Source organism: Microcaecilia unicolor, chromosome 2 (genome assembly GCF_901765095.1).
Source record: "Microcaecilia unicolor chromosome 2, aMicUni1.1, whole genome shotgun sequence".
Taxonomy (NCBI): domain Eukaryota; kingdom Metazoa; phylum Chordata; class Amphibia; order Gymnophiona; family Siphonopidae; genus Microcaecilia; species Microcaecilia unicolor.
Window position 1 is genome coordinate 631,092,283 of NC_044032.1, and position 21,693 is coordinate 631,113,975.

The 21,693-nt window shown below is 46.7% G+C and overlaps 1 protein-coding gene across 1 annotated transcript in view; it reads left to right on the forward strand.

The window, feature by feature from the left end:
- LOC115461694 (malate synthase-like) overlaps positions 1-21,693 on the forward strand; it is a 96,418-nt gene that overhangs the window by 15,213 nt on the left and 59,512 nt on the right. The window contains 6 exon segments of the mRNA XM_030191719.1: positions 4,846-5,064; positions 6,209-6,299; positions 6,413-6,489; positions 7,774-7,884; positions 12,500-12,559; positions 19,987-20,143. Of these exon segments, the coding sequence (XP_030047579.1) occupies positions 4,846-5,064; positions 6,209-6,299; positions 6,413-6,489; positions 7,774-7,884; positions 12,500-12,559; positions 19,987-20,143 (715 nt within the window).

The following is a 21,693-nucleotide window of genomic DNA, read 5'->3' on the forward strand; positions in this document are numbered from 1 at the left end:
AATTTTGTTGGCAAAGTATGCAGCAAAATCATTTCAGTTCAGTTTAGACTGGGCAGGCTGGTTCTGTTATGGGGGTTGCAATAGGCTGTTTACTATACTGAACAGCTGCTTGGTTGAATTGGCAGCCTGTGCAATGCATTGAGAGAAATACTGTTTTTTTGGTTGCTGTGCGGTACTTTGCCATGTGCTTCCTGCGGTTTAGCCTGTCTGTATCCAGGTGAGATTTGTGCCATCTCCTTTCCAGTGTTCCTCCTTCACGTTTAAGGATCCGAAGTTCTGGAGAAAACCAAGGTGAGTGTTTGTGAGTGGGGCATAAGTCCTTTTTTAGTGATGCTGTTTTCTCTAAGGTCTCGGCTAAGTGTGTATTCCAGATGTCAACGTGTTCTGACAATTGTTGTTGTCTTTTCATCCACATGTGGATAGTCCAAGGCCTCTAGGAAATTCTCAGCGGTCAGCTTTTTTTTTGTCTCTGATCTCCTTCCAAACTCTGGGAGGTGCCATTTGTTTTAGGTGGTCACTTATGGAGAATTTAATTAGAAAATGGTCTGACCATGATAGGGGTGTTATTTCAATCCTGTTATCCCAGCAGGGCCGTGCCGATGCGGTAAGCGGGGTAAGCGCCGCAGGGGGGCGCCCACCTCTGGAGGGCACCGCCGCGGTGCTTACTCTCGCCCCGCGCCGCCGAGGCCTTTAAATCTTTTACCTGGTCGCAGCAGCGTCAGTGAAAGCGCTGCCGACGTCTCCCTTCCCTTGCACTCATTGGTTCCCTCAGTGTCCCGCCTTCTTCTGACGTCAGAAGAAGGCGGACACTGAGGGAACCAAGAGCGCGAAGGGAAGGTAGACGTCGGCAGCGCTCCGCTTTCACTGACGCTGCTGCGACCTCTTCGTTGCCGTCGCGTCGTCCCACCCCCCATTTCACGTGATTCGTGAACCGCGCTGCCGCTTAGCACTGCTTAAAAAAAAATTTACACGTCAGCAGGAACAGGCTGCTTCAGCCAATCCCAGGAGCCTTCCTTCAGCCCTCAGGGGCGGAACACGCTGAAGGAAGGCCCCTGGGATTGGCTGAAGCAGCCTGTTCCTGCTGACGTGTAATTTTTTTTTTAAGCAGTGCTAAGCGGTTCGCGAATTGCGTGAAGGGAGAAGACAATTTGCTGGAAATGGAGGGGAGGGGAGCGAGAGGAGGATTGCTGGCTATGGATGGAGGAGGGAAGGGCAGAGAGGGACAAGGATGGACATGGGGGCCCAGGGAGAGGACAATTTGCTGGAAATGGAGGGGAGGGGAGAGAGAGGAGGATTGCTGGCTATGGATGGAAGAGGGAAGGGCAGAGAGGGACAAGGATGGACATGGGGGCCCAGGGAGAGGACAATTTGCTGGAAATGGAGGGGAGGGGAGAGAGAGGAGGATTGCTGGCTATGGATGGAGGAGGGAAAGGCAGAGAGGGACAAGGATGGACATGGGGGCCCAGGGAGAGTACAATTTGCTGGAAATGGAGGGGAGGGGAGAGAGGAGGATTGCTGGCTATGGATGGAGGAGGAGGGAAGGGCAGAGAGGGACAAGGATGGACATGGGGGCCCAGGGAGAGGACAATTTGCTGGAAATGGAGGGGAGGGGAGAGAGAGGAGGATTGCTGGCTATGGATGGAGGAGGGAAGGGCAGAGAGGGACAAGGATGGACATGGGGGCCCAGGAGAGGACAATTTGCTGGAAATGGAGGGGAGGGGAGAGAGAGGAGGATTGCTGGCTATGGATGGAAGAGGGAAGGGCAGAGAGGGACAAGGATGGACATGGGGGCCCAGGGAGAGGACAATTTGCTGGAAATGGAGGGGAGGGGAGAGAGAGGAGGATTGCTGGCTATGGATGGAGGAGGGAAGGGCAGAGAGGGACAAGGATGGACATGGGGGCCCAGGGAGAGGACAATTTGCTGGAAATGGAGGGGAGGGGAGAGAGGAGGATTGCTGGCTATGGATGGAGGAGGGAAGGGCAGAGAGGGACAAGGATGGACATGGGGGCCCAGGGAGAGGACAATTTGCTGGAAATGGAGGGGAGGGGAGAGAGAGGAGGATTGCTGGCTATGGATGGAGGAGGGAAGGGCAGAGAGGGACAAGGATGGACGTGGATGGGAAGACAGGACCCAGGGAGAGAGAAGAAATTGCTGGAAATGGATATAGAGCAAGAAATGAAGAAGAAAGGAGGAAAGTAAAGAAATAAATGGAAAGGAAGCCCTGGAAATGGAGTTAAGAGGACAGATAGCAGCAGACTCAGATACTGGCCAGCATGATCGGAAAAAGAAAGTCACCAGACAACAAAGGTAGAAAAAAATCATTTTATTTTCATTTTAGCGTTTGGAATATGTCTACTTTGAGAATTTACATCTGCTATCTTATTTTGCAATGTATAGCAATTTGTTTCTAAGAATATTGCTGACAATTCCTGTCAGTGTAGCAAGTGGTGAGCGATCATTTTCACCGGGGAGGGGGGGGGGGGGGGCGCCAACTGATAGTCTGCAGGGGGGCGCCAGAGACCCTAGGCACGGCCCTGTATCCCAGAATTCTGGGATAGCCACCCCTTTGTAGAATACCAAGTCTAGTATGTGACCCTTTTCGTGGGTTGGAGAATTGATCACCTGTGTAAATCCTAGTGCTGTCATCGTGTCCAGAAAGGCAGCTGTGGTGGTATCTGGAGTTTTGATGTGTAGCTTGAAGTCTTCCATGATCACCAGCCTAGGGTAATTCAGGGTCACTTGAGTAATCAGGTCTAGGAGTTCTTGCACAGATAATGTGTTGTTACGAGGTGCTCTGTAAACCATGAGCAGCATAGGCGTAGTTTGACTGTTTCATTTGGGGGGGCAAAGGATGGGCAGAGCATATTAGCATATTCATTTGTGCATATACATATGCAAATGAATATGCTAATATGGAGGAAGGAATTTAAATTTACAGGCAAAATATCACAGATGCACATTTCAAAAAGCTGACATATTTCAATTAATAAATTCTGAATAAAATACTTTTATCTACCTTTGTTGTCTGATCATTTAGTTTTTCTATTCGCTTTGGTCCCAGTGTCTTCTGTTTTATGCAGTGTCTTCTTTCCAGTAGGCTTCCCTCTGCTCCCCACCCTCCCAGTCCCATCCATCTCTTGCTCCTTCCCTCTGCTCCCCACCCCTCCCAGTCCCATCCATCCTCTGTTCCTTCCCTCTGCTCCCCACCCCTCCCAGTCCCATCCATCTCCTGGTCCATCCCTCTGCTCCCCACCCCTCCCAGTCCCATCCATCTTCCCTCTGCTCCCCACCCCTCCCAGTCCCATCCATCTCTTGCTCCTTCCCTCTGCTCCCCACCCCTCCCAGTCCCATCCATCTCCTGGTCCATCCCTCTGCTCCCCACCCCTCCCAGTCCCATCCCCCTCTGCTCCCCACCCCTCCCAGTCCCATCCATCTCTTGCTCCTTCCCTCTGCTCCCCACCCCTCCCAGTCCCATCCATCTTCCATCTGCTCCCCACCCCTCCCAGTTCCATCCATCTTCCCTCTGCTGCCCCCCCCCCGTGAGGTCCAGGATCGTGGACTCCGTTTACCCCCCTCTCTTCCTCCCTCCCTCCAGCGCAGGCAGCAGTGTTCTTCAACCTTTCTGTGCTCCTGGCAGCGGTAGCGACGTACATGCTGCCTTCGGGCTGCCCCAGAAGCCTTCTCTTCAAGTTCCTGTTCCCACCTATGCGGGAACAGGAACTTGAAGAGAAGGCTTCGGGGCAGAGCCGAAGGCAGCGTGTACGTCGCTACCGCTGCCAGGAACACAGAAAAACTGAAGAAGCATGCTTGCTGCCTGCGCCGGAGGGAGGGAGGAAAAGAGGGGGTAGACGGACACGCTCGTCTCCGTCCGCTTCGCTTCCCTGCCCTCTCTGTCTGTGTCCTGCCCGAAAGGAAATGATGTCAGAGGAAGGCGGGACGCAGACAGAGAGGGCAGGGAAGCGAAGCGGACGGAGACGAGCGCGTGCCTGCTTGTTGTTTTTTTTTTAACTACTGGCGCGGCGGTGCCAGTCTCACGTCGTCGTCGTTTGGGGGGGGCATTGCCCCCCCTCACCCCCCCAGTCTACGCCCATGATGAACAGCCAGATTGGTTTCTCCTCTTCAAGTTGTATTAAGAGTTTCAGATTCATGTAGCTGAGGGATGGATATTCTGCGCAGTTTGATTGTATCCCGAACCAAGACTGCTACCCCTCCACCCCGTCTTCCTGGTCTTGGTTGATGTTGGATGTTGAAACCTGTTGGGCATAGTTCAGCCAGTGGTAACCCCCCACTTTCTAGCCAGGTTTCACTTATTCCTAGGATGTTAAGATGTTGTTCATTTATGGCATCATGGATCACGGAGGATTTCTTTGCAGCTGATCTGGCATTCACCAGTCCTATAGTTCCCAAGGGTGGTCTGGGGGTAGTTTTGGTGTGGCAATGAGGTGATCTATTAAGTATTGTTATCTAGGTGTTTGACCTCTTGCACTTTTGCCTTCTCTTTGGTTTATGGGGGTTATGGTTTCCTCTCCTACACACCACTGGGATACTTGATTGATGTTTGAGCTGAATAGGCCTGCGATTTATGTGGCCTATTTTAACCGCTGAACATAGCCAAATGCTGAATATCCACGCCTAACCAGCGCGCAATATAGCTGGTTAGCGGCTAGCCACTAACCGCGGATATTTAGCTGAATATGCACAGTTAGGCGCCGATATGCTATTTAACCAGTCAATAGCCATGTCTGGCTGGTTATATAGCTTTGAATATCGGGGGTGGGGGGAGTGACTTTAGGAAGAAAATGTGAAAGGCCAAATGTAAACTGCATATTTCAATCTATTCGCAGATCCTCTGGCAGCGAGCTGCTCGAAAAGTCCAGCTGGATTTAACCAATGCTTATCCTGGTTATTCGCCTGACACTGCCCACATTCGCAGGGACAAGAGCTGGAAAGTGCTGCCGGTCCCACGCCGATTGCAGAATAGACATGTGGACATTGGGGACACAGCTCCAGCTCAAACGGAGCGTTTTCTCCGTGCTTTGACATCTACCGCCCAGGGCGTCCAGGTAGAAGTGTACCATGCAGTGTAAGAATGAAATCCTCAATCTGGATGAACAGGAGGGTCTTTTGTGGAGCAGGTTGTGTGACACTACCAAACAATAAGAGAAAGTCAAAAACAGCATTTTAGTATTTAAGATAATTCAGTGTAAATGATATATCGCACAATATCTGTCCTGTACCACTATTGTTAGTACATAAGTACATAAATACATAAGTAATGCCACACTGGGAAAAGACCAAAGGCCCATCAAGCCCAGCATCCTGTCCCTGACAGCGGCCAATCCAGGTCAAGGGCACCTGGCAGCTTCCCAAACGTACAAGCATTCTATACATGTTATTCCCAAAATTGTGGATTTTCCCAAGTCCATTTAGTAGCGGTCTATGAACTTGTTCTTTAGGAAACCGTCCAAACCCTTTTTAAACTCTGCCAAGCTAACTGCTTATATTTCATGTATACTTAATAAGTTCAACGCAGATTACACAAAATATGGTCCAGGTACACCCAGAGACTTACAAAAATAGCCTCACTTTTTTCATTGAGAAAAAGTTAAAATAAGCATTACTAATAATAGAATATTAACCCTAAAAACAGCTTATAATAGATATTTCTCGAATAACTATGTCTTGAGAAACTTCCAAAATGGTAAATAGCTAACATATCTGAAACCTTTGGGTAAGTTATTCCACATTTTTGCTGCTATAAAGGAAAAGGAAGACTGATGAACTCACATATATCTAACCCCCTTAATCAATGGAAAATGTTTGCTCAACAGCATTACTCAATCAAAATGTTAGACTGGATTTATCATAATTATTAATTAGAGTTCCAACAGCTTCTGAATTTCTTGCTCTGAGTATGATAATCAAACCCTTCAGGAAAAGAGTGACAGCCACAGAACAGCTCTTTCCTAAAAATTTGTGACTGCCCTGTGATGGTGGGTTGGATTCCTAAGTGATTCCGTATCCTGGTTTACGAGGCAGAAGGCTGCCTGGACTCTAATGTGATCTTGGTCTGAAATTTTACAGTATTTAAGGAAGCTCCTCTTTGACATTTATGTCCCTCTGTGCTGGAGTTTCTCAGGGGACTCCGTGGTTCTCTGTTTACTTCCTCCAGCTCTTATTCAGTCATATTTATTTCAACATGCATAGGTGGATTTTGATGATGGAAACTGTCCAACGTTCTCTAATCAGATCAAAGGAATCTACAACGTTTACCAAGCTGTTCATAACAAGATCCCAGGTAACATGAAATGGAAGCGTGCTTGGATATCTAATATTTAGTTTAGACAATTCTTGTACTGACTGGGTCAATTAATGTTGCAGTGTGTTATTTTCTTTTGTCTTTTCTGCTAGATGTACCTCGTATATCAGAAGCACCCATCCTTATGCTAAGACCAAGAGCCTGGAACATGGTGGAGCATAATATGATGGTATTTTCTAGCTCACTATACCACTTGTTATTATAAACTGTTGGAACAGGATCACTTTGGCCAAAATCAAACATAAGGCGTCTGAGATGATAATATAGGGGTCCTTTTTCTAAGGCACGTTAACAGATTTAGTGCACACTAAATAATATAAGACACCCATTATATTCCTATGGGCGTCTTATCATTTAGCGAGCCTTAGTAAAAGGACCCCGTAGTTGCAACGGGTCTCTGACAGCAATAGCAGTGAAAATAGGCTGCCTCTGGCTAGCCCCACCAAGGTCTTTTCTCTGCCACATCGTGCCTTCTCTGATGCAATTTCCTGTGGGTGGGACATAGCAGAGGAAAGGCATTAGTGGAGCTGGCCAGAGCAAACCTGTTTCCATCACTGCCACTACCAGTGACCTGCTGCAAGTTTGGAGAATTGTGGTGGGGGGTGAAGCAAAAGAGAGATGCCAGTCATGCAGGGGGAGCAGAAGGGAAGGATGACAGACCTGGGAGGGGGGGTTGATGGAGAGATTCTGGACCTGCAGAGGGGGGAGAAGAGAAACTGGACCTTGGGGGAAGAGAAGGGAAAAGAGAGAGAGAGAGAGAGAGAGAGAGACCTGGCTAGGGGGAAGGGAAGAGATGCTGTACCAACAGAGAGACACTGAATGACAGAATGAAGGGGTCAGGGTGAGACAGGGAGAGATACTGGCCATGAGATGGAGGAGGGCAGGGCATCAAGGGAGAGATACTGGCCTCAGGGGGTAGGGGAGAGAGAGGATGAGATGCTGACCTGAGTGTGGAGGGTGCAGGAGGTTGGGAAGAGAGGGGGAGAAGTTGGATATGGGGAGGAACAGGAATCTATTGAAGAAATACTGGGCATGGAGGGAGCATAGGGACAGGAGCACAGAAGGGTGATGCTGAACACAGGGGGAAGGATAGGGACACAGAGGGAAGATGCTGGACAAAATAAGATAGGGACACAGAGTAGAGATGCTGAATATGAGGGGAGGATAGGGACACTGAGAGGACTGACCTCTTCCGGAAAGCCTACCCAGCAGACCCGAACTAATTCATGAACAATCATTTTGAATATCTACTGGTCTGAAAATTTACCTCACAATAAAATCATATGATAGTGATTCACTTCAAACAGTATCTACCTTCAATATGAACATAATGGAGTCTTGTTCACTGAGCACAATATCTGTGACTGGCTTTGTTATACAGGTATGATCAGATACCTGGCATTGCATGTCCATTCCCTGCACTAAATGTGGTGCTTCTTTGAATCCCTCACAGGTGAATGGAAGAGAGATCCCAGGGCCCCTCTTCGATTATGGATTGCTGGTATACCACACCGGAAAAGTTCTGTATGAAAATGAAAGTGGGCCTTTCTTTTATCTTTCAAAGGTAACGACTGGGTGGCAAATCTGTAGCTGGCATGGAAGTGAATGGGCTGCTGTTCAAGGCAGTCAGGGAGCAGTGAACCTGCAGTGTCTTCCGGTGTAGAAACTACATTTCTTTAAAATGCAGGGCTGTAGCTAAGGTGCAAGGGAGACGGGGGCACCAAAACTGCACTCATCTGATGGCCTCCCTTGCTTGGCTGTGACGCGGCGGGAGGGCCTTGGAGCACGGGGTGCATTTCCGAGTTGCTACGCTCCTATTAAAATGTACTGTAAATACATCACTAGAACCACTTAAAGATATACAAGAAAATGCAGTTCTTTAACACTAAAAGGTAACAATGAAAGCACATTGTTAGAATGGGTAAATGTATCATGGTTTTAACAAATACATAAACCTAGTAGAGAAATTACATCCTACATTTTTTCTAAGCACACTCATTTACTAAAACAAACCTAAACCCCAGACTTACAAATTCCACCCCCCCAAGCTATCAGAGACACCCAAACCTAGCCCCTGTTCAGCAGGGCCCCCGAGTCATCTCAAAGACACAATAACTGTTGGTCTTGAAGATATATCTGAGACATTACAGCTGGCCCCTAATTATCTTACAAAGAACACTGAGGCTTGGGTAAGCAATAGATCCATGTCACGCTCCGCAGTAGATGAGCCATTGGACTGTGGATGGATTGGTGCCACCCAGCCAAGCCAGAGGTTAGATAGGCCCAAACTGATGGTAGGAGAGTCACCCAGGCAAAGAATGACAAGAGCTAGAGGTTTGGAAGCAGGACTCTGGGGCTAGGAGCCGAACACTGAAGCGGGAAGCGGATTGCTGGAAGCTGGAGCTGGACGCTGAAGCTGGAAATGGAATTCTGGAAGCTGGAGCTGGAGGCAGAAGCTGGAAGCCCACAGGAGAAGTACAGTGACCTGTTGCAAGGCAGAGAGAGTGTGACAGGCTTCCCCTCAAATAGTGCTCCGGCATCTGTTACCACAGGAAACCTTCCCAGAAGGCCTGCCCTCCCAAAAGCATACTAGTGGTTCCATGCATGTTCGCTCACAAACAGCTGGAGGAAGGTTCATAGGGCCCAAGGCAGACCTGGGAAAGCACTGTGGCACCCGACCCCAGTGGTCAGCAGCAGGACGGGCAGGTCAAGGCACAGGAGGCGTGGGAGGAAGTCCTGAGGAGCAATGCAGCACCCAACCCCAGCGCCCAGCAGATGACATGGGTGAGTCACGGCAAAGAGGGGCATAGCAGGGCCGTGACAGTAACCTCTCCCCCCTCCCCCCGGCTTGGGTTTCAGGAGAAACGTACAGTGGAACTGCCCTATAAGCAAGGGAGCGTGGACATGATGTACAGGCTCCCAAGAGTTCTCCTCAGGTCTGTATCCCTTCCAGGCAGTAAGATAGTGGGGTTTACCCAGCGGTCTTCTAGAGTCGAGAATGTCCCGAATTTCATACTCGTGGTCCGGGTTCATAGAACAGTGGAAGGCACAGGCGGCTTCTTTCTGCCATTCAGGATTAATGGCTTGAGAAGGACGTGATATACATTGTGAATCCATAAGGTAGATGGCAACTTCAGATGAAGTGGCCTACCTGGCAAAGAATGGGATATGGCCCAATGAATCGAGGAGCAAACTTAGCAGAGGGAGTCTTGAGGCGGAGATTCAGAGTAGATAACTAGATATTATCAGTCTGTTCCTTGTATTTTGCCACAGTTCGAAGAAAAAGTTCATGTGTTTTTTTTTTTGTTACATTTGTACCCTGTGCTTTTTCCCACTCATGGCAGGCTCAATGCGGTGGGCAATGGAGGGTTAAGTGACTTGCCCAGAGTCACAAGGAGCTGCCTGTGCTGGGAATTGAACTCAGTTCCTCAGTTCCCCAGGACCAAAGTCCACCACCCTAACCACTAGGCCACTCCTCCACTCTCTTCCATTGCTTTTCTAGAGTCAGAGCCGTGGCCTCAACGGCAGTTACAGTGCCCATTGGGAAAGCAAGGGTAAAGGTACTTGTGACTAAGTGAAAAGGAGAGTACTCGGAGGCTTTGCTCACATGGTTATTGTTATTCTGGATGTGAGCCCTTGAGCCCAGGCCGAGGCCTAGTATAGGATTTTGGCCAAGGCCTAGGGTAGACCAAACAGGCCCTATGCACCACCCCAGCCACCAAACACCGCACACACACAACAGCTAACAGGCACTACCAGAAAAATGGGAGATAGAGCATTCAGGTGGGCCTCATGGCCAATCGAGAACCCACTCGCGCAGAGTCCAAGCAAGCGGGCCTCACGGCCACCTGGGAACCCAGTCACACTCTAGGAGGGGAGAAAGAACAATGAAGGGTCCCCAAGGGACTGAGCACAAGCAGTGCACACAGTGCAGGGTAGAGACACAAGGGAAAGGGTGAGAGACAGAACCTCTAAAGGTATACACAAGGCTGTGTCACAGGGCGATCAAGAATACAGGAAGCCCCAGAAGGGAACACTCTAGGCTGTATTATACAGCACTCAAGGGAAAAAAGGGAACCAACTACAGGAATACACTCTAGGCTGAACCATTCAGCACTCAGGGAAAGGGGAAGCCTCTCAAAGGAATACTCTAAGGTATGCCACTAGGCACTCAAGGAAAAAGGGGAAGCCACTCATAGGAACACTCTAGGCTGTACCTTACAGCACTCAAGGAAAGGGTAAAGGAAAACCACCTATAAGAATACACAAAGCTGGCCCCACAACACAGCAAACAGATTCAGCAAACAAAGAGAACTAAAACCAACAAACAGGAGCAATATACAGACAGAAGGACTGCCGAACAGAGGCAGAACCACAGGGAGCAGAGCAACAGCTCAGCACAACAAAGGGAACAGAGAGAGAGAGAGAGAGAGAAAAGTAAACAAACAAACTGGAACAAAACAAGGCAGAAGCTTACCACAGACAGCACAAGGTTAGAGGAGTAGAAAGCAGACCAGGTGTAGGGGAGTGAATCAAGCTCATGCTGGGAATACCCCCCCCCCCCCCCCCCACACACACACACACACACACACACACACACACACAGAGGCTGGCTTCAGATGAGCAAACAAAGCAATCAACACTAAAGCAAGGATTGCAGAGAAAGGCAGGCTTGCTTCTGACTTGCTGGTTCAGCCCCTGACAAGCCAATCAGGAGTGAGTCCCAAACATTCCTGCCTATCCAGCAGAATCATGACAGATATTATAATTAAATTCAGCCCGTGGTAGTAATTGCGGCCAGTTATTTTATTGAACAGAGACATAGCTGCAGAAGAAAGTTTTCAGGATATGGTTGACTCTATCTGTCTGGCTGTTAGCTTGGGAATGATAAGCAAACAAAAAGTTCAGGTTGATACGCAGAGTTTTACAGAGGTTGCACCAGGCTCTTGAGGTGAACTGGACTCCCTGATCAAAAACAATGGATTCAGGCAAGCCATGCAAGTGGAAGATCTCCTTGAAGAAGTATTGGGCCAAAACTGATGCAGATGGTAGCCCAGCCAGCAGAACAAAGTGTGCCATCTTTGAAAACCAGTTAATGACTACCCAAATGGTGGTGAATCCTCCGGAATCAGGAAGGTCAGTCATGAAGTCCATGGTACAAGCCTTGCCTGTGTGTGGATATTTCTATTTTTATAAAAGCTGTTAAAATAATTGTCTCCGAGGTGGAGGAGTAGCCTGTGGAGTGGAGGAGTAGCTTAATGGTTAGCCACTGCAGTTCCTTGTGACCTTGGGCAAGTCACTTAACTCTCCATTGCCCCAGGTACAAAAACTTACATTGTGAGCCCTCTAGGGGCAGAGAAAATACCTGCATATAATGTGTACAGCACTGCATAAGTCTAGTAGTGCTATAGAAATGATTAGTAGTAATTATTATTAGCATTTGTATAGCGCTACCAGACGCATGCAGCGCTGAACACATGACACAAAGAGACAGTCCCTGCTCAAAAGAGCTTACAATCTAAATAATACAGACAGACAAGACAGTTACGGGTGAGGGAAGTAATGGGTGAGAAGGAAGGAAGGGACAAGGGGAGGGCAATTGAGTATTGGCTAGGAGCTAAAAAGCAGCAGTGAAAAGGTGGGTTTTCAGCATAGATTTGAAAACAGGTAGAGATGGAGCTAGATGTAAAGGTTCAGGAAGTTGATTCCAGGCATAAGGTGCCGCGAGAGAAAAGATGTTCTGGCCCAAAGCATGCTGTATGTTTCTAGGTAGTTGACGGGTATGGAAGAAAGTGGGATGTTTGACCACGGAAAACCAAAGACTGGAGGGATGGATTCTTAAAACAGTTGTTTATTGATGAAAAAAAGGCTCGACACAAACGTTGTGTTTGGACCGTTAGGCCTGCATCAGGAGTCTACAAAACATATATATACACATATACATTATTTAAAAAACGATGACCATACAGATAAACAATCAAAATCACAGATAAAACAGGAAACTCAAAAATTTAAAAAATATGTATATAGACCAAATAATAAGAATGATAGTGCAAGCTAAAGAACTAATCAAATGAAAAGATAATCAGATAAAGACAATATTGATTTTTGTGTGCATAATTCTATATATAACCATACAACATTTAGGTATTTTACGCCTATATGTCTGTCTGCTTTAGGTGGAAAGCTTTTTGGAGGCCAGACTCTGGAATCAGATATTTGTCTGGACAGAGGACAAGGTAAGGTTTTCAGTAAAGTAAAGCAGAAATACGTAAGACTATTAAATGCTATTACCCACAACTTTCAAAAAGCCATTGACCTATTTAAATGGGCTTTCTGAACATTGCCCATACTGTATCTTTGTTACTATTGTTTAACTAGGAAAAAAGGCCCATTTCTGACACAAATGAAACGGGCGCTAGCAAGATTTTCCTTGCAGTGTGTGTGTTTTACAGAGTGTGTGTGAGAGTGAGTGTGTGATAGAGAGATACTGAATGTGTGAGTGTGTGTGACAGAAAGAGTGAGACTGGGTGCGAGAGAGTGTGTGTGAGAATGAGAGTGTGTGCCAGGGGCCCCCCTCCCTCCCTCCCAGTTCCATGGTCCCCCCCCCCTCCCAGTTGCAGGGTCGGCCCTCTCCCTCCCAGTTCCTGGGTCTGCCCACCCCCCCTCCAAGTTCCAGGGTCCGCCCCCCTCCCTCCCAGTTCCAGGGTCGTTGCCCCCCCCCCATCTCCTCCCCTCCAGCCACCCTGCGATGTTTAACTGCAAAATTAGGGAGCTGTGTAGTGTAATAAAACACACCTGCAACGTTGTGAAGCTGACTCCGTGGCTTCTCTGAAGTGGAGGGTTCGTAAGGTTCGTCAGATTCGTCAGTCTGTCAACATCTCTCTCGGCCCCGCCTTCGCGCCTCTGATAGGTCCGCCACCCTCGACGTCATCACGTTTTGACATGAGGGCAGGGCCGAGAGAGATGGTGACAGACTGACGAATCTGACGAACCCTTCACTTCAGTGAAGCCACGGAGTCAGCTTCAGAACGTTGGAGGTGCTTTTTATTATAGTAGAGATAGCAGTACCAGGAGTATTCAGAGCTTTACAAACACTTATAGGAGACAGTCTGTGCTATTTGGAGCTTACAGTCTGGTTAAGACAGACTGACCGGATATACAAACAAACCAAATAAGAGGCTTAACCTTCATTAGTTATTACTGAGGGAACGGCAGCAAACTAAGGAGTCCGTGCAGAAAGCTACTACGGGCGGCAGTGAGTGGTTAACGAGAAGTCTATGTGCCTGCAGGGGCTGCAAGATGCAGAAAGGGGTTTAGTTCCCAAATGAACTCATGCAATAGGCACCAGTGCACAGCATATTAAAATGCATGGTAGGCAGGCTATTACTAATCCATAGCAACACAGAGAAACTAATAGCTTGAGCACTGATGTCTGCAAGGTCTGAGGTGGTTTAGAAGAATTAGGGGGAGTCGTCAAACCTCCAGCCCCTGGTTGGTTGGTTTTCTATATTGCTCCCCGATAGTGCTGTCCGATTTGGCCAAAAAGGTTTTGACTTGATTAACTTATATGAATCGATTTTTGATTCGATTCAATTCAGTTCTTTAAGGCTACTAAGGAACTGAAGAGATGAGTTGTGTTATATTTATGTGAAGTCATTATCTGAGTATCATGTATATACATGAGTACATAAGTATTGCCATACTGGGAAAGACCAAAGGTCCATCGAGCCCAGCACCCTGTTTCCAACAGTGGCCAATCCAGGTCACAAATACCCGGCAAGATCCCAAAAATGTACAAAACATTTTATACTGCTTATCCCAGAAATAGTGGATGTTCCCCAAGTCCATTTAATAACGGTCTATGGACTTTTCCTTTAGGAAGCCAAACCTTTTTAAAACTCCGCTAAGCTAACCGCCTTTACCACATTCTCTGGCAACGAATTCCAGAGTTTAATTACACGTTGCATGAAGAAACATTTTATCCGATCGTTTTAAATTTACTACATTGTAGCTTCATCGCATGCCCCCTAGTCCTAGTATTTTTGGAAAGCGTGAACAGACGCTTCACATCTACCCAATCAACTCCACTCATTATTTTATAGACCTCTATCATATCTCCCCTCAGCTGCCTTTTCTCCAAGCTGAAGAGCCCTAGCCACTTTAGCCTTTCCTCATAGGGAAGTCGTCCCATCATTTTTATCATTTTCGTCGCCCTTCTCTGCACCTTTTCTAATTCCACTATATCTTTTTTGAGATGCAGCCTACTATGTAAAATTGTAAAGTAGACATACAAGACAACTACACATGATACCAAAATCTGCAACAGAGTTGACACTTGGGGCCCCCTTTACCAACCTGTAGCAAAATTGGGTCTGCGGAGGCGTCGGTGCGTGTTTATGATGGGCACCGAGGCCCCCTTTACAGCAGCTGGTAAAAGGTAGGTCTATCTTTTCTTTTTTTTTATTATTTATGCAATTTTAGTATTACACAAGCATTAATCCTGTTACAGGCAATATAAGATACAAAAGTGATCAATATATATGACAATATATACTCTCTTAAAGAGAATTACTACAAGGTAAACAAGTTAACTCACTTTGTCCCTTCCGTAGACCACAATAATGGGGGAGGGGAAAGAGAAGAAGGGGGAAATCAAACTAGAAAAGAAAAAATAAGAGGAAAGGCTTTATGCCCCCCCCCCCCACCTATTAATACTTGTGCTGTACTGATGTTATAGCAAAAACTATCCTTTTCAGATCTATGAATTCTCTTAGTTGAATCGGTACAAAAAAAAACCATACTTAATTCCCAAATATTTTACTATACATTTATAGTATTATGCAAGCAAAAACTTTGCCCCCAAAGACCTCGTCTCTTCTCTCATTTCTAGAAATTTCTCTCTTCTTTAGGTCTTTCTTTTTTTTTTTTGTTTAAAGAAATGGCCATGCGACAAGTGAAGCACTTGCCGCGTGGCCATTTTATGTGTTTGTGTGTGTGTAGGGGAAGCCCTTATCGCCACCAACTGAGGTAGCGGTAAGGACTCCAGCGCTAACTGCCGGGTACACACCGGCGCTATAAAAATAAATATATTTTTGTAGCACCAGATATGACGGTGCGCTGGGGGTGGGAAGTACCGCCGGGCTGCTGCGGTAGCCTGGTGGTTACTTCCTTTTTAGCGAATGGTAAGCCCAAGTCTAGAATTTGATTACTAAGATTTAATCCTAAAAAAAGTCAGGGTTATGAATCTGGGCTGCAAACACCTAAGGGAAAGGTACAGAAGGGAGAGAGAGACACCTATTAGCACCTAGTTTCCTTTCTGTTCCTTTGAGGTGCAGAAACTGGGGGGGGGGGGTCCTTTTACTAAGGCGTGGCAGGCCTAATATGGGCTTATCGCACGATAAAAGGACATTACTGTGGGACACGCTAATCCCGCGTGTCTGGGGGCAGAGAGTAGGTATACCTCAGTGGTGTGCTGGTAAATTTTTAACAACAGGCTCTCTCCCTGGTCCACCTCTGCGCCCCCCCCCCCCCGTTCACCTCTGCGCCGCCCCAAAATTGCAGAGCTGGCTATAGCCGGGGGGGGGGGGGGGGGAGCGGCAATGCATTACTATCTCCAGGAAAAAAAAAATTAAATGATCCCAGGTTCCAATCTAATTCATGTTTAATATGGGATAAAATGCCATAAATAAGTAAATAAATATAAACTTTTAATGTTGAGCACCTGATTCTCAAAGTGAACATATTCCAAACACTATAATGAAAATAAAATGTTTTTTTTTCTACCTTTGTTGTCTGGTGACTGTTTTTCTGCTCATGCTGGCCAGGTATCCGATTCTGCTGCTATCTGTCCTCTTAACTCCATTTCCAGGGCTTCCTTTCCATTTATTTCTTTCCTTTCTTCTTCATTTTTGGTCCTCAACTTCTGCCTATTTTCTTCATCCATATGCAGTTTTTCTCCTCTCTTCCTTTTCCCTCATCTCATCTCCTTCCTCACTCTTCCCTCCCCTCCATCCATGTCCAGCATTTCTTCTCTCTCTCCTCCTCTCCCCTGCCCTCCATCCACCCATGTCCAGTGACCCTTCTCTCCCCCTGCCCTGCATGCACCCAGTGACCCTCCCTGCCCTCCATGCACCCATACCCAATGACCCTCCTCTCCCCTGCCCTCCATCCACCCATGTCCGGTGACCCTCCTCTCCCCTGCCCTGCATGCACCTATATACCCAGCGACCCTTCTCTCCTCTGCCCTGAATGCACCATACGTGCAGGACGTCAGACTCACAAAAACAGAAGCCTGCGCGGCCGCATTGCTGATCTGCAAGGGCAGGCTTCTACATGGAATGTTGCTAGTGGAGGAGTAGCCTAGTGGTTAGTGCAGTGGACTTTGATCATGGAGAACTGAATTCAATTCCCACTGCAGCTCCTCCTTGTGGCTCTGGGCAAGTCACTTAACCCTCCATTGCCCCTGGTACAAAATAAGTACCTGAATATATGTAAACTGCTTTGAATGTAGTTGCAAAAACCATAGAAAGGCAGTATTTCAAGTCCCATTCCCTTATATTAGCGTTTTCACTTTACTATACTGAAATTGTGTGCGTAAAGAGACCAGTGTATATATTCCTTTTGAGTTAGAAGTCTTATTTCCTTGAGTATTGTGTGCTATTCTGGTTGCCACATTTCAAAAAAACAAAAAGATATAGTGGAACTGGAAAAGGTACAGAAAAGGGTGATCAAAAAATTTTAAGAGGATGGAACAACTTTCATATGAGGAAAAGCTAAATGGGTTAGGGCTCTTCAACTTGTTGAAGAGGCAGCTGAGGGGAGATATGATAGAGATCTAAAAAAATCCTGAGTGAGGTGGAATGGGTTAACACAAAGCAATTGTTTACGTTTTCAAAAAGTACAAAGACTAGGGGACACTCCATGAAGTTACATAGTAGCACATATGAGCAAATATGAGAAATATTTTTTTATTATTTATTTATTTATTTACGGTTCATTTCTACCCCACATTTTCCCACAAATGCAGACACAATGTGGCTTCCATGAATTACAAAAGTGAAGAGATACAGCACATGAGTTTAGCAGTAGAATAAGGATAAAACGTTAACAGCAATTAGGATGACTGAACAGCAGAGTCACTAATGGAATACACTTGTTCAAAAAGGTACGTTTTCAGCAGCTTCTTGAAAAGAGGGTGGTCAGCTTGCGACTTTAGGTACAGGGGAAGAGCGTTCCAGGTCTTCGGGCTGGAGTAGTGGAAAGTGGAAGCAAAAAGAAGCTTGTATTTAACACCCCGGCAAGATGGATAATGGAGTTGTAAAAAGGTGCGTGCTGTAGCGATGGCATTTCTAGGTGGGAGAGCTATTAGAGGAATCATATATTCCGGAGCTAAGCCATAGATTATTTTATGTGTCAAAGTGCAGATCTTGAATGCGATTCGTTCTCTCACAGGTAGCCAGTGTAGGTTGAAACGTAGGGGCTGCGCAGAAACCCAGCGTGGCTTGCCCAAGATGAGTCTCGCAGCAGTATTCTGGGCAGTCTGGAATTTCCTCAGTAGATGCTCCTGGCAGCCTGCATAAATCCCACTGCAGTAGTCCAGGTGAGACAGAACTAGCCAGTGAACGAGAGTGCGGAAGAGCTCTCTGGTGAGACAAAACCTAACACGCCGCAGCCTCCACATATTTCACTCAATATATAGTTAAGCAATAGATAGTTAAGCAGTTGGTGTAGCTGGGTTTAAAAAAAAAGGTTTGGACAAATTCCTGGAGGAAAAGTTCATAAACTGTTATTAAGGTAGACCTGGGGAAAGCCACGGTTTGTATCTCTGATATCTCCGGAGTTCTCTCTCTCTCTCTCTCCGGTTTATGTAAGCCACATTGAGCCTGCATGTCTGTGGGGATAATGTGGGGTACAAATACCTTAATAAATAAATAAGTTAAGCAGCATGGCTTCTTGCTACGTTTTACTACTACTACTACTATTTAGCATTTCTATAGCGCTACAAGGCATACGCAGCGCTGCACAAACATAGAAGAAAGACAGTCCCTGCTCAAAGAGCTATGTAATAAAAGTGAGCCAAGTATAGGACAATCAAGCCATTGTGACATCACTGATGAGGTTGGCTCTTATTGGTGGCCTGAGGCATTATGACATCACAATATCACCTCTGATTACAAGAGACTACTACTACTACTACTATTTAGCATTTCTATAGCGCTACAAGGCGTACACAGCGCTGCACAAACATAGAAGAAAGACAGTCCCTGCTCAAAGAGCTTACAATCTAATAGACAAAAAATAAATAAAGTAAGCAAATCAAATCAATTAATGTGAACGGGAAGGAAGAGAGGAGGGTAGGTGGAGGCGAGTGGTTACAAGTGGTTACGAGTCAAAAGCAATGTTAAAGAGGTGGGCTTTCAGTCTAGATTTAAAGGTGGCCAAGGATGGGGCAAGACGTAGGGGCTCAGGAAGTTTATTCCAGGCGTAGGGTGCAGCGAGACAGAAGGCGCGAAGTCTGGAGTTGGCAGTAGTGGAGAAGGGAACAGATAAGAAGGATTTATCCATGGAGCGGAGTGCACGGGAAGGGGTGTAGGGAAGGACGAGTGTGGAGAGATACTGGGGAGCAGCAGAGTGAGTACATTTATAGGTTAGTAGAAGAAATTTGAACAGGATGCGAAAACGGATAGGGAGCCAGTGAAGGGTCTTGAGGAGAAGGGTAGTATGAGTAAAGTGACCCTGGCGGAAGATGAGACGGGCAGCAGAGTTTTGAACCGACTGGAGAGGTGACTAAGTGGGAGGCCAGCAAGAAGCAGATTGCAGTAGTCTAAACGAGAGGTGACAAGGGTGTGGATGAGGGTTTTGGTAGAGTGCTCGGAAAGAAAGGGCGGATTTTACGGATGTTGTAAAGAAAGAAATGACAGGTCTTGGCAATCTGCTGGATATGAGCAGAGAAGGAGAGAGAAGAGTCAAAGATGACCCCAAGGTTTCGAGCTGAGGAGACAGGGACGTTATCAATTACAAAACCAGGAAGACGTGTTTTCAATAAGCGTCAATGGTAGAAAACAAATGTGTTATGTGAACTATATCAAATTCACAACAGTAAATTTAACATGAGGCACCACGTTAGCCTCCGGCTATTTCAGATCTGCAGCACTAATTATGAAATAATCATCTGCTTCTTGAACTGTGGTGATCCAGTGGCATACCAAGGGGGGGGGGCAGTGGGGGCGGTCCGCCCCGGGTGCACGCCGCTGGGGGGGTGCCGCGCGTCTGTTGGCAACGCTCGTTCCCTGCTCCCTCTGCCCTGGAACAGGAAGTAACCCGTTCCGGGGCAGAGGGAGCAGGGAACGAGCGTTGCCGACAGATGCGCGCACCCCCCCCCCCCCCAACAGGTAAAGATGCATCCGGGGGGTGTCCGTCATTTTGTCAGGGGGGGTCGCACTGCACCTGAGGGGGGGGGCGCATCGGCGCTCCGCCCTGGGTGTCAGCCACCCTAGGAACGCCACTGTGGTGACCTTTATGAAAACATTAAATTTTTATTTTTTTGCTTCCTCTCAACATTTTGGGACTTTGACAGGTACTTGTGACCTGGACTGGCTATTGTTGGAAACAGTATTCCGAGCTAGATAGACCAATGTCTGGATTTTCTTTTTCTCTCCTGTAGCTGACGTTGCCAGCTGGAACCATCAAAGCCACTGTGCTAATAGAGAGCATTCTGGCTTCCTTCCAGATGGAAGAAATCCTCTATGAGCTGAGAGACCATTCTGCTGGCCTGAACTGCGGGATCTGGGACTATTCAGCCTCCTTTGTCAGCAAGTTGGGTGAGAATGAGAGCGTTTCCAACAACAGAGCTGATAGATTCCTTACTCAGTTTAAAATGGGGAGAAGAAAACTAACATGGCTACAAGACGGACCTTACATCCCAGCCATAGGCTAAGCTTGGCATGATTTTAAAGGCCCATCCATCCCATTGAAGTTATGAAATTGGGTTCCTGCTTTAGTTGGGGAAAAAGAGAACTGAAAATGTCTGCAAGCAGTTTGGATATGTGGAGGGGCATTTTTCGATATGATGTCTAAATCCGATTTTGAAAACTAGAACCAGGACAAAATTGCTGAAACATAGGCATAAATCACAAAAGCACTGTCCCCACACTATAATTTATTTATCTATTTATTGCATTTGTACCCCACATTATCCCACCTTTTTGCAGGCTCAATGTGGCTTACAGGGTGTTAATATGGTATAGTCATTACATAATCTTAGATACAGTCAGTAATAAACTGGAGGTGGAAGAGGAATTAGTTAGAAGGTATTAGGTAAGGTCGTGTTAGAGGTGTTTTAAAGCGTTTGGGTGGTATACGGAGTAGTTTGTTTCATCAAGGATTATTTTTGTAGGCCTTGTTGAAGAGATATGTCTTCATAGATTTGCAAAAGCTGGTTAAGTTGTCCGTGGTTTTCAGGGTCATGGGTAGTGCGTTCCAGAACTGTGTGCTTTTGTACGCAAAGGTAGTAGCGTATGCCTGTTTGTATTTAATTCCTTTACAGCTGGGGAAGTTCAAATTGAGGAACTTGCGGGCTGATCTTCTGGCATTTCTGGGTGGTAAGTCTATTAGGTTCAGCATGTAGAGTGGGGCCTCTGCGTGAATTATTTTGTATACGGTCATGCAGATCTTGAACTCAATTCGTTCCTTGAGCGGGAGCCAGTGCAGTTTCTCTCTTAGGGGCTTTGCGCTTTCGTATTTGGTTTTTCCAAAAATGAGACGGGCTGCGGTGTTCTGGGCTGTTTGGAGTTTTTTAATGGTCTGTTCTTTGCATCCTACATACAGAGCGTTGCAATAGTCCAGGTGACTTATCACTAGTGACTGTACTAGGGTGCGGAAGACATATCTTGGGGAAAAAAGGTTTTATTCTTTTGAGTTTCCACATCGAGTAGAACATTTTTTTCGTTGTGTTCTTCACGTGGGTATCAAGTGTGAGGTTTCGATCAATAGTGACTCCCAGAATGGGTATGAGGTCTGTTTCTTTAACTAATAGGGAGTTGCCTTACATCTAGCCCTTTAAATTACGAAATGACGTTTGACGCAGTTATGCGGCGTTATGAGGTCCAGCCTGAGAGAGCCTTTAACCGGCATGTAGCCGAGTAGAGGTATGTGAATGAGTATTTGTTCAAAGTATATTGTAACAATAAGTTTAAAATATGGAGGATAGTGATGGTTATAATGAGGTCATTGTTAAATTATTGTAGATATAACGGTGGTTCCTCCTGAGGAAGATCTAGTGAAATGCGGATCAGCATTGGGGAACCGGTATATACTGAAAACATCAGAAGTTGAATAAGGAGTTTTTCACTGGCTTCTTAATACCTGTATA